The sequence below is a fragment of the Agelaius tricolor genome, unplaced genomic scaffold (assembly GCF_023055355.1).
Source record: "Agelaius tricolor isolate 1412-34295 unplaced genomic scaffold, bAgeTri1.0.p SCAF_13, whole genome shotgun sequence".
NCBI lineage: Eukaryota > Metazoa > Chordata > Aves > Passeriformes > Icteridae > Agelaius > Agelaius tricolor.
Window position 1 is genome coordinate 17,629,322 of NW_027269273.1, and position 14,945 is coordinate 17,644,266.

General features: G+C 39.0%; 1 protein-coding gene across 1 annotated transcript in view; it reads right to left on the reverse strand.

The window, feature by feature from the left end:
• Nucleotides 1–5,406: 5,406 nt before the first annotated feature.
• TM9SF3 (transmembrane 9 superfamily member 3) overlaps nt 5,407–14,945 on the reverse strand; it is a 41,885-nt gene continuing 32,346 nt past the window's right edge. Inside the window, exons 11-15 of the mRNA XM_071438991.1 lie at nt 13,425–13,493; nt 13,187–13,333; nt 12,949–13,032; nt 12,762–12,838; nt 5,407–8,328 (exon numbers count right to left, since the gene is read on the reverse strand). Of these exons, the coding sequence (XP_071295092.1) occupies nt 8,261–8,328; nt 12,762–12,838; nt 12,949–13,032; nt 13,187–13,333; nt 13,425–13,493 (445 nt within the window). The 3' untranslated portion in view covers nt 5,407–8,260. The remainder of the gene's footprint in view (nt 8,329–12,761; nt 12,839–12,948; nt 13,033–13,186; nt 13,334–13,424; nt 13,494–14,945) is intronic.

Here is a 14,945-nt window from a genome sequence, read left to right on the forward strand (position 1 = left end):
CCAGCATGACAGTTTACAATGGGGAGCCTGACCCCTTCTGTACACAGGATCTCCATTATAGATGTGGATGGATGGAGAAGAGGACATCCTATAGCTTTGAAGGAGGAAGAGAGCAAATTAAAATATGGATCCTTAATTGTGCAATTAGAGTGAGCCTGTGAGGGAGTTCAGAGGAGTCTATCACTATTATCCACACACAAAAAGTAATGTTGCCCTACTACAGGGAACTCTGGAAGTCTCTAACATGAGAACTGCTCAAACCTTCCAGAAATAATTCTCAGTAACAATCCTGGCACTTTGCAACTGGCAGCCAAGGCAGTGTACCCAGAGCAATGACTGCTACCAGGTGTTTAGGAGATCAGCTTCTGTCATCTTGATTGGCAGGGCCACATCAGTGCAACTAAGGAACACAGCCCTGTGAAAGGATCTTTCTCACCTGAGCTGTTAAAAAGTCAGTGAAGTCTCACAACAGCAGAGCAACTTGTGACACCAATAGTTAATTATCTGGAAAGAAAACAATCCATATCCATTGCTGTCAAAGGCAGTCTTTTCCTTTGCAGAACCCTCTCCTGCCCAACACACACAGACAAAATCCGCTGTCCTTTCAAGCCTCGCTGAGCAAGAATGCACACAGCTCTTTCTGAATAGCACCCATGAGCAAAGCTATGTGTGAGCTACTTAGTGCTAATGGAATATCCCTGCACACAATATGTCCTGAGGCCAAAACACACACAAAGTTTGCTAGGTCTTCCACAAGACCTGCTTCTTCCCTCTTGCCAGCACATGGGGTCCACCAATTCTTCTAACAAAGTGTCTGAGGCACCACTCCCTTGGAGCCTGTCCCACTGCTGATTCCACAGCTGCTGCCAAGTCTACAAAAAACCAAACACACCAAGGTGTTTGCATCACCACTACAAGGGTAGATAGAGTCCTGGAGAGATGGAGCAGGACTCTGAACCCAGAGCTCTTTTCTTCTTCCCTCTGCATTTCTAGTGCCCCTCACTTCTCCTTTAAATTCTTTCATTGCTTCTTTTCATGGTAGGAAAGAACTCCTGCTGCAGGTGTAGCCCAGTGAGCTGCACCATGGGGCCCTCTGCAGAACCATCACCCTCTCTTTGCTTCACCCCTTCTAGCAGAAGCTCATTGACTCCTAGAACCATTGCAGGCTTCCTACCCTGACAAAACCTCACTTCTCCATCTCCCTTTTCCTCTGACTGTTTATATCTAGCAGTCTATTGCTCTCACACTCCTTATCACTCCTAGAGTTGACCACTCTTGGGATGTCCCTTCTTCCCTGAGCAGTCACAGACAAGTCCAGGTGATTAAGTAAGGGTCAACCCCTGCTCTCTCTTCCTTCCATCACCCATTTTAGTTTCTTGTGCAGTAGATTGGGGGTGGGTAAATTTTTTATCAAGTTTATTGCATTACCAGCCAGGAAATACCTGCATAAGGTTAAATTATTTGCTGCCTAAAAGGAATCTTTCAAGATGCTGACACATACATGCTTAAATGTCCCAGGGGTTCTGAAATCCACTGTAGAGAAATCACTGTAGTCACAGGCACATTCACCTGTGCATTAACAACTCAATGTATAATTAACAACAGCCTGTGACACTTAGAGAAACTAGAAGTGAGCCATGGTTGGAAAATTCCTTTTTGTTCACCAAAGTAGCAGCAGGAAGGATTTGAAGTCACCCCACATAAAAAAGCACCAAACATTTTTCCCATCATTACTGCAATCCTTGAACTATGTGAGAAAAACCAAGATACTTATGGGGTAATTTTGAATTGTATAGGGACAAGCCGTGGGAGGCAGGGAAAGAAATCTGTCTTATCTGGAAGCATGAATTTTGGCTTGGCCACTGTCTCCCAAACTGAGGCATGTCAAACTGATGTTTCATTACTTCACTTAAAATCCATTTTCAGGGTTCACACAGGAGTCAGTTAAGCTTGGGAAGCATTGAGCAAAGCTGGTGGTTTTGATGATCTCTGCTGCAAGGTTAAGAAGAAGGGCATGGGAACATCTTTGGAAAAGCATCTGCTGTTAAAAATTTGAAGAGCTGAATCCATTGGTTTTTCCAAAGTACTTTTTGCCATAGGAAAAGTTCTTTTTTTTTTTTTTTCCCTCCTCTTTATGCAGATGAATAAATCTGGGAAAGTATAAACATATCTCCAATCCTCTGTTACAAGATGAAGATGGGATAGTAGCATTTCCCTGCTCACAGGCAGGCATCCTTTACAGAGGCTGGACCATATGCTACCTGAGTTAAGGCTGTTTGACAAGTGGGTAGAATTTAATGAATCTCTCAGAAAAGATGTTGCTCTATCAAAAATTGCCTTAGAGAATTTTCCCAGTTACAGCTTCTGCACAGGATTTCTGTACAGAGAATAACTATAGTAACATCTTCATCCAAACCACAGACAGAGAACATGCAGGTATTCATCTTCTTAGGTAAGCAACACCTTAAAATAGGTTCATCTTACAAGTCACTCTTTGGATCACTAAAAACAGGAACAGTAATTTCCTTTTTTATAATTTATTTTGCTATACACATAATTAAAAATTATGGTAATTTCAGCTTCAGACAAAGATGGGTGTTTAATCACTTTCTGGTAGTGAGATGAACAGAAAAAAAATTCTTAACAAAAATCACCTTTTAGCTTGCCAATTAAAATTACTCAAATTGATTCTGCAGAATCCAAATGCAGAACTTAACCTAACAGTATTTCTTCAACATTTTATTACACAGGTCTCCAATTCTTGCAGGTAAATGGGTGCCTGACTCTAAAGCTGTCACATCTTTTTAAAGCAAACAGTAGGTAATGTTCACTATTCACCTGCTAATGTCTGGTCAGGCATTAACAAAATAAGGTGAATATTTCCACCCCAGTCTTGTAGTTACTCCTGTGTAGCAGAGCAAGAGAAGCCTCACACTAAGTTAATTACATAACCCACTTTTCTCAGCCCAATAAAGTGTAAGACAAATTATTCAGAATGAAAAAACAGCATAAATTGAAATCTAAAGAATTACATATCTAGCAGCACAGAAAACCACTGTACCTTGCTTAGTGCTCTAAATCTGAACTTCCTGATACAAACCTTTCAAAAATGAGAACAAGCAGCCACAAAAGCTTCCTTGAATTCAGCCTCATGTGATGTTCTCAGCCCTGTTTCGAAGCTGCTCAGAAAAAGTTACTACAGCTCTCAAAACATTTCAGAAACCAAATAAAAGCTTGTGACACACAGGGTTCAGGAAAAAAAAATTCACTGTGTGGTGTCTAACTGTAGCACATTTTTCTAGGTTGGGCAGCTTGCTACACAGAACTGCTGGAGACTGGCCTTTCTCATCCAGATCCAGCATTTCCAGTTTATAGGACTTAGGTCTAAGCTTTGGTGAACTGGAATCTATCTAGGTAACCATTGCATCATATGGGTAAGCACACCTCACAGTATTAGGAGAATCCTAAAATAACAGTTCGGTAAAATTAGGTATTTTGTTAATTATACATAAACTCCCAATCCTACAAATACATGCATTTTCTGGAATGCTGTAGTCATGCAATGCCAGCTGAAGGATAAGCACAAGCTTGTGAAGGAATGCTTTGGAATTCTCCAAGCCCATGGTCCTGAAGGAGATCTGTGTAGAATGTAAAGAAAGCTCAAATGGGTTTGGTTTTCACAACCAAACAAGCCTCAGCATGGTAGGACCTCCAGAGAAATTTGACAAGTTGTTCTGTATTGTATTATTAAGAGCTGGTGAGAAAATCAATACATCAATAAGGCAAAAATGCTGGAACCAGGCAATATCACCCCCTTGTTCACAGCAGATGAGTCCTTGTTTTTTTGCAAAAGCATTGCACTGTTGGCAAATACACTGATGAAAATAAGAACACTGTAACTGGTACAGGGCTGGGGGCAATGACATTGTTACCAAAATATCTGTTTCAAGGTCTGCCTTTAAAATAGGTTAGTCCACCAGATAAAAAAGCCATTTTCTTATCCTTTTCCTAAATGAATTCCTGCCCCTTAAAGTGATTCTCTCCAAGAACTACACAAAGCCTTCCAGATTCATGGGTCCTCCCATTATCTTTACAGTTTCCCCCCACAACCCAAACTCCCAAAATTGGAAGAAAAATTTCAGAACCACTGAATGAAAATACTGAAAGTAAGAAAAAACCCCTTTCCTGAACTGAAAACGCACTCCTGGAAAAAAGCACACTACTTGCAGAATGCACATGCAGATGTCTCCTCTGCAAGTTTTGAGAATTTTCTCACTGATGCCATTTAGCAGAATGAAAATGTTCCCTTGAAAGGCTTTGGAAAACAAATGGCACTAAAACTTTATTTTTTAAATGAGCTATGATGCTCCTGAAGAATTCAAGCCATAAACACACTGCTCCAACACTTTCAAGTGTGGCTTTATTCCAACAGTCCAACAGCAGGGGCTTTTGTGACTTCAGGGCTAACCCTGGTATGAGACACTGACTGTAGATGGCAGCAGTGCTAACAGCCATTGCAGGGCTGCTCTGCCATAGTGCATTAACCAGGAAAAGATCCAAGGGATCCAAAACTGGAATTCTTCGTCAATTTACAGTTCCAACAGACTTGAAATGAACCATAAGCTGCAGAGTCAAGAATTTATTCAAGAAAACAGGAGCCCTAAACTCCAGCTCCAACTATTCAGTTTACTTGTCCACAGACTAGAGAGGAGACTTGTCTTTTCCTGAGCTGATGCCTTCCGGACACATTGCAGTGGAGAAATTCCTGAAGCACTCAGTTACAGAATTTTGCTGTCTTCAGTGAAACCATGTATATATACACTCCCTTGGGCAAATTTGGCTGGATACTGGTGATGTTGAAGTTAGAGCAAAACTTAACTTTCTCATTTGTGTTAGCTCTGCAGTGATGATAGTGATAAGAATGTGCTATTGCTTCTACTGTTTTAGTGTTTTGGGTTTGTTTTTTAACCTGAAACTTGTTAAAGAAATATACCTAGGACTATCCTACAAAAAACAATTTTTGTACCCTTTATACACTTTGGAATGTAATTTTGGAGGGGAATTAATAGACACTGTGACTTCAAAACATTCAGACATCAAAAAGAGCATGGTGTAATGATTAGTTACAGTGTCCATTCCCTCCAACCCAGCACTCATGTATTTTCATATATGAATTACAAGAGGCACTTTCTATGTTGCACTCTGCCTCACCTGAAAATATTTACAGTTATATTTACCTAAAACATTTGGTCAGGACTGGCTATTGCTTATGCAACTATTTACCCAAATCCCTGGCCTCTGTACCAAGAAATGGGAAGAAAAGCGCTGAGCAGCTAACTCAAGAGTTATCAAAAAGCCTGAATTCAAGGACCAGAAACTCTTAAGAAACAACCATGGTAAGAGGAGTATTGTCTGTAAGATCTTTATTTCTTCCATAAAAGAGGAAGGACTACATCATCTAAGCAGAGAGCTTCCAATTTCTATTAAGCAAGATGGTTCAAGCTATACCCACATTTTTGGGGAGGAGGGCAAGGAGGGGGAAGGGGAGCAAACAGCCTTGCCCCAAACAGCAACCATAAAGACAAGCTGTTGAAAACTGGTCACATTTTGCACTCCTTCAGAAACCAAAAGGGAGAAAACAAAGCAAACTCCCAATTTACGTGCTAGGGTGGCTGTATAAAAATGTCAATTATTTAAACACAGTACTTCTCCAGAGGAACCTGCTTGCAGAAACAAAAGCAATGCCTGTGCAGTAAGTATCTTTCCAACGTCACTTTAGAAGATATACAATCCTGTCTGGATATGCAAAAGCCAGAAATACCAGAGGATAGAAAAAGCAAGTAGGCAACCCACCATCCTGTGGCATTAAAAAGCGATTAAATGAAATTCACAAATGGTTTGGTGAAGTTTCTGATAGACTAATCACATAGCAGGGCTCTAAACAGAGAACCAGACCCATTATCATAACATTCCCTTTAAAAAAACTTTTATCTTGGCAGATTACTTAATGTATTTATTATATGGAGAAAATGGCTTCTCACTTCAGATTTAGAAGGAAAAGAGGGCTTCCCACAGCAAGTACTAGTACAAAATCCATTCTTTGCTTTAAGTCTCCATGTTTTGGAACAATGATAAACTAACTGTTGACCCAATTTATAAGCTCATCTTAAAATTGGCCTGTACTTCAAAACAAAACAGACAAAAATTATTCTGTTGTGCAGCAGAGTGTTCACCTACAGACAGCAATGATTCACTTGAAGCAAAACTTAATTATTTTCTGACAGATTAGTTAAAATTGGCCAGAGAAATCAGAGCTAAAAGCTAAAATACTTTTCAGAAGCCATATGCAGCAAGGATGCACTGCTTCCCTCTATTACCTACCTGTACAGTTCACCAAGCTAAATACGGATGTTTCTCATTGTGGCTACTGCATTATCTGTACTTTTTATACAGAAACAGTACAGTGCTAATCAATACAAATATTTGGCTCATTTTTTAAATTCAGGAAGTTTCCTTTTACATGGCAGGTGCTCTATTTCAGATAGCCACACTGATGAAAACATTCCTACATGGCAGATGTCTGAAAAAAACCCCATGAAAAAATCAAGCCCAGTGGCTCTCAAATCTGTCACAAACTCATTCAGGATATTTCTAACTAAATAGAGTGCATAATTAACAGTCATCTTAGAAAGACTTAACCTTTATTTGCCCATTTATTTCAGTCCACACTTACCCCCACTTTTCCCAGTACACTGGCTGGATCACAAAACACTTTGCCACAGCCAAGAAGAATCTTTTTTGGGTTGGTCACTCACTTTGGAGTTGTATTGTACAATACAGTTGTAAGCAAATTCTGAATCAAAGAAGGGGGATTGATAGATGAAAACCACGCTAATATTGTATACAGAAACTGGTGCTCAGCAGTATTGCCTTTTCAAACATTCTCAATTGCAAACTCAGCTATTTTCACAATCAAAACATTTTGTCTGAAAAGTTTATTTTAGTTTTCTGAACACCCTAAAGCAACTGTGCTTTTGATGTTACAAAAGTGTTCAGATAGGATTAACAAAAATTAAAATGTTCTAAATTACAAATTTAATTCCTGTAAGAGCTTGAGAAATAGAACAGAAAAGCATGACATACACACATTGTGAAGAAACCCCAACTTTTCATGCAATGGCAGGCAAGATGTAAAAAGCCACCCGAATTCACACATTTTTACACCGAATCATCAGAAAAAGTACTCTGTAGTAAATCTGTACATCCAAATACATTTGGGATCTACACCTAAGTTACATTATTTAATGTTATATACACTTATTACCCCTTGTATGATGTCTAAAGGAAAATCTTCATTCAACCCAAACCCAAAAAAAATATGCAAGACTAACTTGGAAAAAAGGAGAATCACTTTAGACATTCAGTTAAAACGTTGGTTTTGTTTTAATCTAGACCTCAGAGTGTTTATTAAAAAACAAACAATCCTCTTCATTTAACATTTTGCTTTCTAACTGTACAGTAAATTGCATTGCAGAGAACACATCCCGTCTTCAGACTGTATTTTCTTTGGATGGATTTAAGATGTAGCTGGATATTACTTTAAAGATAAATAAAGGGAAGTTGGTCCAACTAGAGCAATAGCTGATATATTACATGCATATGGGAGTTTTATATATGTTTAAATTATTTTTTAACAAATGAGTGTAGGGTAGTTGATATTGCAAATAAACCAAAAAGCACCTGGAGTTGAAAATACAAAACATACCTCCTATCCTGGCAATGGCAGTAAAAATCAGAAGAGTAATCTTTCTGGAACAGCATTTTTACATAATTTAGAAATGTTGAGTACCAGGAAGACTACTAATCAAGTAGTTTTAGCAGCCAAGTTTCCCTCTTTATATTGAATGGAACAAATGCTTTAAACAAACTGTTTGTCCTCTTCACTGAAGAGAGCTAGTCTATTCATCTTTAATGAGCTAGGTTTTTTGTTTTTTGATGTTGGTTTTTTGGGGGGGAAAGATTAGCCACATACTGTAGTAATGCCTACTGCATATAATCCAAGCATTTGCTGTGAACAGTTGGAGAAAGCAGTCAGTAAGAACCTAGGATCAATGAAATAGATGTTACTTTAAGCCATCCATGAAATGGAGACCCATATAGTGCCCAGTGTTAAAACCCAAATCTCTTCTCGCGCTTTTTGCTGTGCAAATTCATCCCCAGGAAAACAGGAGCTGATCCATAGTTCAATTTTCTTATTTCCTTAGTCAATTTTCACATTAGTGTAGATTTTACGAACAAAGGCACTTGTTCCCATGTAACCAATAGCTCCTGCAAAAGAAATCAAAAACATTCCATATGTTAGAGAGCTGATCATCAGAACCAGCCAGCAGCATAAACCACGCACACTTCAACAGAGAAAGTCACACAAAGCATTTACTCTGCACACAGAAACTTCTTACCTGCAATACTTGTTCTCAAACTCTAATTATCCATGTTCCCCCTGAAAGGAACTTCCCCTGTCTAGCAATCCAAATCCATTAAGCCATCTTACCAAGAGGCCAGGCTCACTTGGCCTTGATAAATATAGCAGCCCCCCTACTGCTGCCAATAACCAAGTCCATTTTTTCTGAGCAGAGGGTAAAAAACATACAATCACCCACTCTGCAGGGAAGGTGGATGGGAGGGCAGGTTTTTATTATAAGTTACATGCCTTCTGGATGAGTGTTTTATTGGCAGATGGCTTCTCCCCTCCCACAAAGCACAAATAATAATAGATCCCCATCCCAGGAGTCTTACACTCCAAGGAGGTCTGTACAAAGACATTAACAAGTAGCAGTTAGTAGTTCAAGAAATTGCAACCTGTGGTTTTCAAATTAGTAAGAGTCATGAACAAAGTATGCATTGTCACAGCAGTAATAAAAGAACAGGTCACTGAGTTTTTGATAGGGGCAACAGTTTATGCTAAACCCAAAATACTGCAGTATTAAGGACATCCAGAAAAATTAAAGAAATGCACTGGACTAAGGCCTCTTCTCAGAAAGAGATTCATCAGCTCTCCTGGTCAAACCCAGAAGCTCAGGTTTGCCAGGCTCAGTAAATACTGTGGGCTTACAACATCAGCAGGGAATGTCTTCATCTCTTCCAAGCAAAATGAGAGTAAGTCAATTTGGCTGATCGTCATGTTTGAAGTGAAGCTGAAAATCAGGCAAGAATTAGAGACAACTGCTGTCTGACTGCCAACACAGTTGTATTTTACAGAATGGATAGAGAAGTCAGGGTCTGTAAATCACTACAGAGAACTCCTAACATTAAATGCTTGGATGCTTGGTAAAGAACACTCTTAAGAGAGAAGATATTTTTCCTTCCTTGAAGAAATGAAGAAAAGCCCAGAACAAAGCGTTGCACTGAATTAGGATGCATCAGAACTGGAGAAGACATGTTAAATATAGAAGTCTAACCCATGCTAAAATTTTTAAGCCAAACTTTCCAGTAAAAATATAAAGTGGTTGTTTTGCCTTTACATATTAAATCTGTACAGACCTGCAGCTGGCATTGCTGACTATGGAATTATTCAGATTCTGAAGAGTTCTTTAAATCCTGGAGACTGATGGGATAATTTATGAAGTCAGCCATTAAGCTGTCACAAAGTTTTCATTTTTAGACCCTCAAAAGTCCAATATTTATACCCAATCAAGAAATCTGCACAAGGCAAAACTAAATAAATAATAATAAATCATTCCAGCGTTTTTGGAGCAGTAAGGAGCTTGTGGATTCAGCTTCTGTACAGGACAGCATTCCAGGTTGTATAAATATCATGGCAACCATTCCACTGGCCAGCAACAAGAGATTTGCATTACTAACTTGGGCAAAGCAGAGTTCCATTAAAGCAAGCACAGCACACACAAGATCAGGTTGCTGCCTGCAAGCAAGCTGGGGATGCAGCAGAAGGAAGGCATGACTGTTCAAGGAGAGACCAGTGCAGCACTTGGACAGACCCAAGTGCAGGCTGTGAAGAGATGATGAGAGCTTGGAGTCATACAGAAGCATGTGCAGATTTTTCTGCTGCTTGTCAAGAAATTAATCTTCTGTCTTATGAAGTAAATTAACAAAATAATGGCACTGGACTTCTGCTTTAAGACTCACCAGGCTTTTCCTGTTAAAGCAAACACAGCCAACAGATCCAATGCCCATTTCCAGTGCTAAACTGAGATACACTCCAGAACTTGTTCTTTAAGAGTTCCTCTAGTGATGTGATGCCAGGTATCACAGAGATTTGAGAGAACAAAGCATTAACTGTGCTTCACTTGGGATCTAGAGAATGCATGAGGTGGAAGGGAGGGGGAGGAGTAGAGAGTAGCAGTCACATGAGACCACAAGCTCTCATCCCCATAAACAAATCATAACCTATTCTGAATCAGAGAGGTGCCTTAGCCAGGAAGGCCACTAATGGCCAATACCCAAGGCAGGGGTTAAGCCTCAGGGCTACTTCACAGCATTGAATAAAACATGGGGCAGGGAGGCAGAAACCCTGGGCAATGAGGACTAAAGAACTTCCTCCTGATTCAAATGCAAGGCAGCTGGCTCATCTGAATAAAAAAGTACATAGTAAAGGGAAATATTTTATTTGTTTATTAAACACCTTAGCAGATGATATTTATAACCTGGTTATGGCCTATTTAGGTTCAGCAGAAATAGACTGCAAGCATATTTCAGCAGAACAATAAGCTTTTAAATAAAGAGAAAAATCCAAATACTGAGGAAGAACAACCACAAAGCAAAAAGAGATTAACTCCCATCTATTACTTCAAACCAATTACTACAGTTGTGACTTTTTAAGCACCAAATTTTTTAAAGCTCTTTAAGCACACTTAAATGCTGAAGTGTGGTATTGCAAGAGTTCTTTCTATGTTATGTAGCCCCTAAGCCTTCCAACTAAGTTGGGAAATGAGTCTTAACCTTTTCTGCCACTAAGAGGGAAACGTGAGGAGCTCAAAAGGTTTGGAAATTCTCACAGGCTCCCCACTGTCCGGTCCCAGAACTCAGATGCTCTGCAGAGAGCAGCAAACTTTGTGGATCAAAGCATCCCACTACATGTGGGCTTGAGTTCACTAGGCATTGTCAAGGGCATTAAACCCAGAGCTGGATGATCCATTCCTACAGAGAGTTTCCCTGTGGCTGCTTTGGGCCCTAACTAGTTCATCTCACATCCAACTGTGATACCCAACACGCCCACCCATGTGAGCCTCCAGAGAACAGCTCCACACCCTTTTCACAGACCTACAGGCAGTAGCACACACACTGCACAGTTCTTTAACACAAATGTTTTTGTTAGACCTCAATGGCTGCAAGTTCCCTACACAAATGCTTTTTGACAGGGGATTTTTTTTCTCCACTCCACATACTGAAAATGGCACTTCTCAGTAAAAAGGAATCTCACGGCTTCTCTTCCAACACATTTAAAAAGACAAAAAGAAATTTCAATAGAGCTGTGGAAATAAAGTTTAGTGTGCTGAAGTATTTTCTGGTTTTGAAAAATTTGGATTTTACGCTAATATTCCATCAAATAAGTGTCCTACCATGAGAAGAAATCATTTGACAATCTTCCGTTTTTGTATTTTAAAACACATTTTAATTACAGAAACTGGTGGACAAGCTTGGCTTCTGCATCACAGACATTTTAATAGTAGCCTGAGCACTTTTGAAAGAAAACATTAGAGCTGAAAAGTATAAGCCTATTAAAGAAAAAAAATGGCTGCAAGACTACCAAAACAGCAGGGAAGTCTTGTAATGTGCCAAGAACCTGATGAAGCAAAATTACATTGTATGAGAGAAAAGGGGAACAGGTACTCAGCTGTTAAATGATGAATTCCCTTCCCTTTTTATAAAGCATTGTAATATTAATCACCCTTTTCAGGTATCAAGAAATATATACTTTACAGAAGTAAGTTCCTGTAAGACATCTAGTGTCTCAAATAGAACTCTAAGAAATCTCCCCAGCAGCTATAGGACTATTCATTCACTGCTAAGAAGTATTTAATTAAGATCACTTACCAAAAAACCAACATTATAGAAAAGTGCAAAAGAATCAAGAAGCACTTGCTGGAGGTCATAAAGGAAATGATAAAAATAAAGTTAACATGTGAAAAAGTTTTTGGCTTTAACAGATGACCTCACTGCCATAAGCATCTGTCAAAATAGTATCTTAAAAAGCAATGAAATCCAGCTGCACACAGGAGCACCCTGCACTCTCCTCACCTGTGAATATTGCAATACTTATTTCTCAAATGTTATCCTCAAGCTCTCAGTCCTCTGTTCTGCTCACCCTCATATATACATGCCACAAGACACACATGGTCCTGTCATCACTATGGTGCTATCATTGATGCCTCAAAGGGTGCACCTAGCTCCTTGTCTTGGGTGACAGTAAAAAATCCAAAGCAAAATGCTAGCATGGTCTCAACTTCATTTGGAATTTATTTTGCAGGATTTCTTGCCAAATACTGAGTCTTTCAAGCTTGCACAGAGGGTGAAATTCCCTGCACAGTATATAAATTATCTTCCTATCAGAAGAGACAATCCATAGGAATCTCCTATATAAAGCAGGAACCAAGTATAAGCAGAAAACTCTTCAGATTCTTCTTAAAGACTTTTTGAGCAGATCTTGCAGACATACACACTCTACCACCAAAACCACAAACTAAGGTCAGAAATATGAGTCTGAAAAAAATTGTTAGAAAACCTTCAAAATATCTGGAACTTACCACACATTATTCCCAGAGCTGTGCTAAATACCGCCATATAACCAAAGTAAAATGATGTTTGAAACAAGCCATACATCCTGAAAAAGAAAGATAGAAAGTTATGCTAGCCGTTTCCCCCGTTTTTTATAAATAAAACTGATTTGGCAGTACAGAAATCTGATACTCAAGCAAGAAAAGTATCACTTACTTTGTCTTGAAAAAGTAGTAGTAAAAGGAGTACATGTAAACATAAATCGCAGTTGATGCCGCAGAAAGAAAGCTTGTCCATTGCCTAAAAGTAAACACACATGTCCATCATACAACCAGCCAAAAGGCTTCCCAAGAAGCACAATACACTTGGAAAAGACCCATCTAGACTGAAGAAACACTGCTTTTCCACAAAAGTCTCCCAATCTGGTTAACTATGAAAACAGTGCAACACTTACCACCTGTAATCCTCTGCGTTTAGCAGGAAATACGTACAAACGATGGTCACACAAACTGTCACAATGCACAGGATAACCAGAACCAGCATCATAAAGCCATAAACATAGTAGATCTTGTAAGCCCAGAATGAAGTAAAAATGAAATACCTGAAGAGAGTAAACAAAATATGCAGATGATATTGTAATTCAACTTAAATTGTAATTTTTAACCAAACTGGGAAACAGCTGAGGTACTCACATTTCAATAAAAATTGATCCAAAAGGGAGGATTCCACCTAGGCAAACAATAACAGCTGGTTCCATGAACCTGAAAGATATTAGGATTAGTTTAGGGACAACTGAAATTCGTCATTTATTAAGACCAGATTATTAATATAGCACAGAAGATTGTTTAAAAGGCATGCTAACAAGAACACTTCTGTCTCATACCAGCAGATTAGAAAGATTCCCTCAAAAATGTCACATGTATGGATAAAACAAGAAGTTACTCTTGGGGAAAGGTGAAACAAAACATGATGCTCATGCCTACCACCTACAGGCATAAGATTAGCCCTCTAACCAGCCTTAAGGCCACAGAAAGAATCTTTCTGGACAAAAAGGGCCTAAGCAATCAAGTTCCATGACATCCACTAGCCCTGCAGGAAAGCAGTGAAAACACAGTGCTGTTGATGGCTACAGATACAGCAAAAAGCACAGGCAAAATTTCACAGGATAATGGTTATATAGATAAGAACCAGTGTTCATTTTTAATGCTATACTGAGTCATGAACATATAGTTAAACATGAATACCCAGCTACCTGTAAAAGACCCTGTCACTAAAAGGTGACCTCTCTGTAGCACTTGCAATGATGCTGAATCCAGGTAGTAACCAGTGATTTCATTTGCTGCTTCTTTCATTATTTATAGGGAGACTTGTCTAAGCTGATGGTGTGTTACTTCATCATCATCAAGAGAAGTATTTTTAACTGTCATGCTGATCGAGAAAAATCCATCAGATTTCCAAGATACTGGTCACAATATAACTTAAATTCTAACATCTGAGCTGCACAACCAACCACTAACAAGAGACTCAGTGTGCTGCACTTCTTGGACATTACAGGCTTACATGTTTCAGCGCCCCTTTCACTTCATCTGTTCCATTCCTCTGAACAGAGAAAGTAAGAAAAGTCTATTAAAAATCCTCTGAGGATATTTTAATTTCCGTAGCTTGCTGCTTTCACCTCAGAATTAAATTAATAGGAAAAAGTGATTGCATTCATAATTTTCCAAAAACCTAAGTATAATTTTTGAGACTAGGCACCACTTTGCATTCACGTCAAAAATTATAAAGCCTTCTTCACAGTTCAAACCATATACCTGTAATATTTTAGGCTCTGTGCCATCAACAAAAGTACAGAATTGGGAACAGCATTGCAAGCTTCTCCCCACCATAACCCTGCAAATATGTCTCAGCTTGTGTTAGGAGACCATTAATCAGAACAGTTCTGCCTCCAAGGCACACTCAATCCTAAACCTGTAAGAGGCATTAACTGAAGTGGAGAGGTTTTAGTGTCAATATATCTATACAAGAACTGAGTTGGCACCACCCCCTTTACAGAGGGACTAAAGAGCATTTCAGGAAAAATGTGAATCAGTGATCCAGGAGTGTAAAATCTGCTACAACTATTAACCACGGTGTTTTAATTCAAAAGAAAAATCATATTAGGAAAATGTCAGTTGAGTGGTTCTTCTAGGCATAACTCAATTTAAATTAAAAGG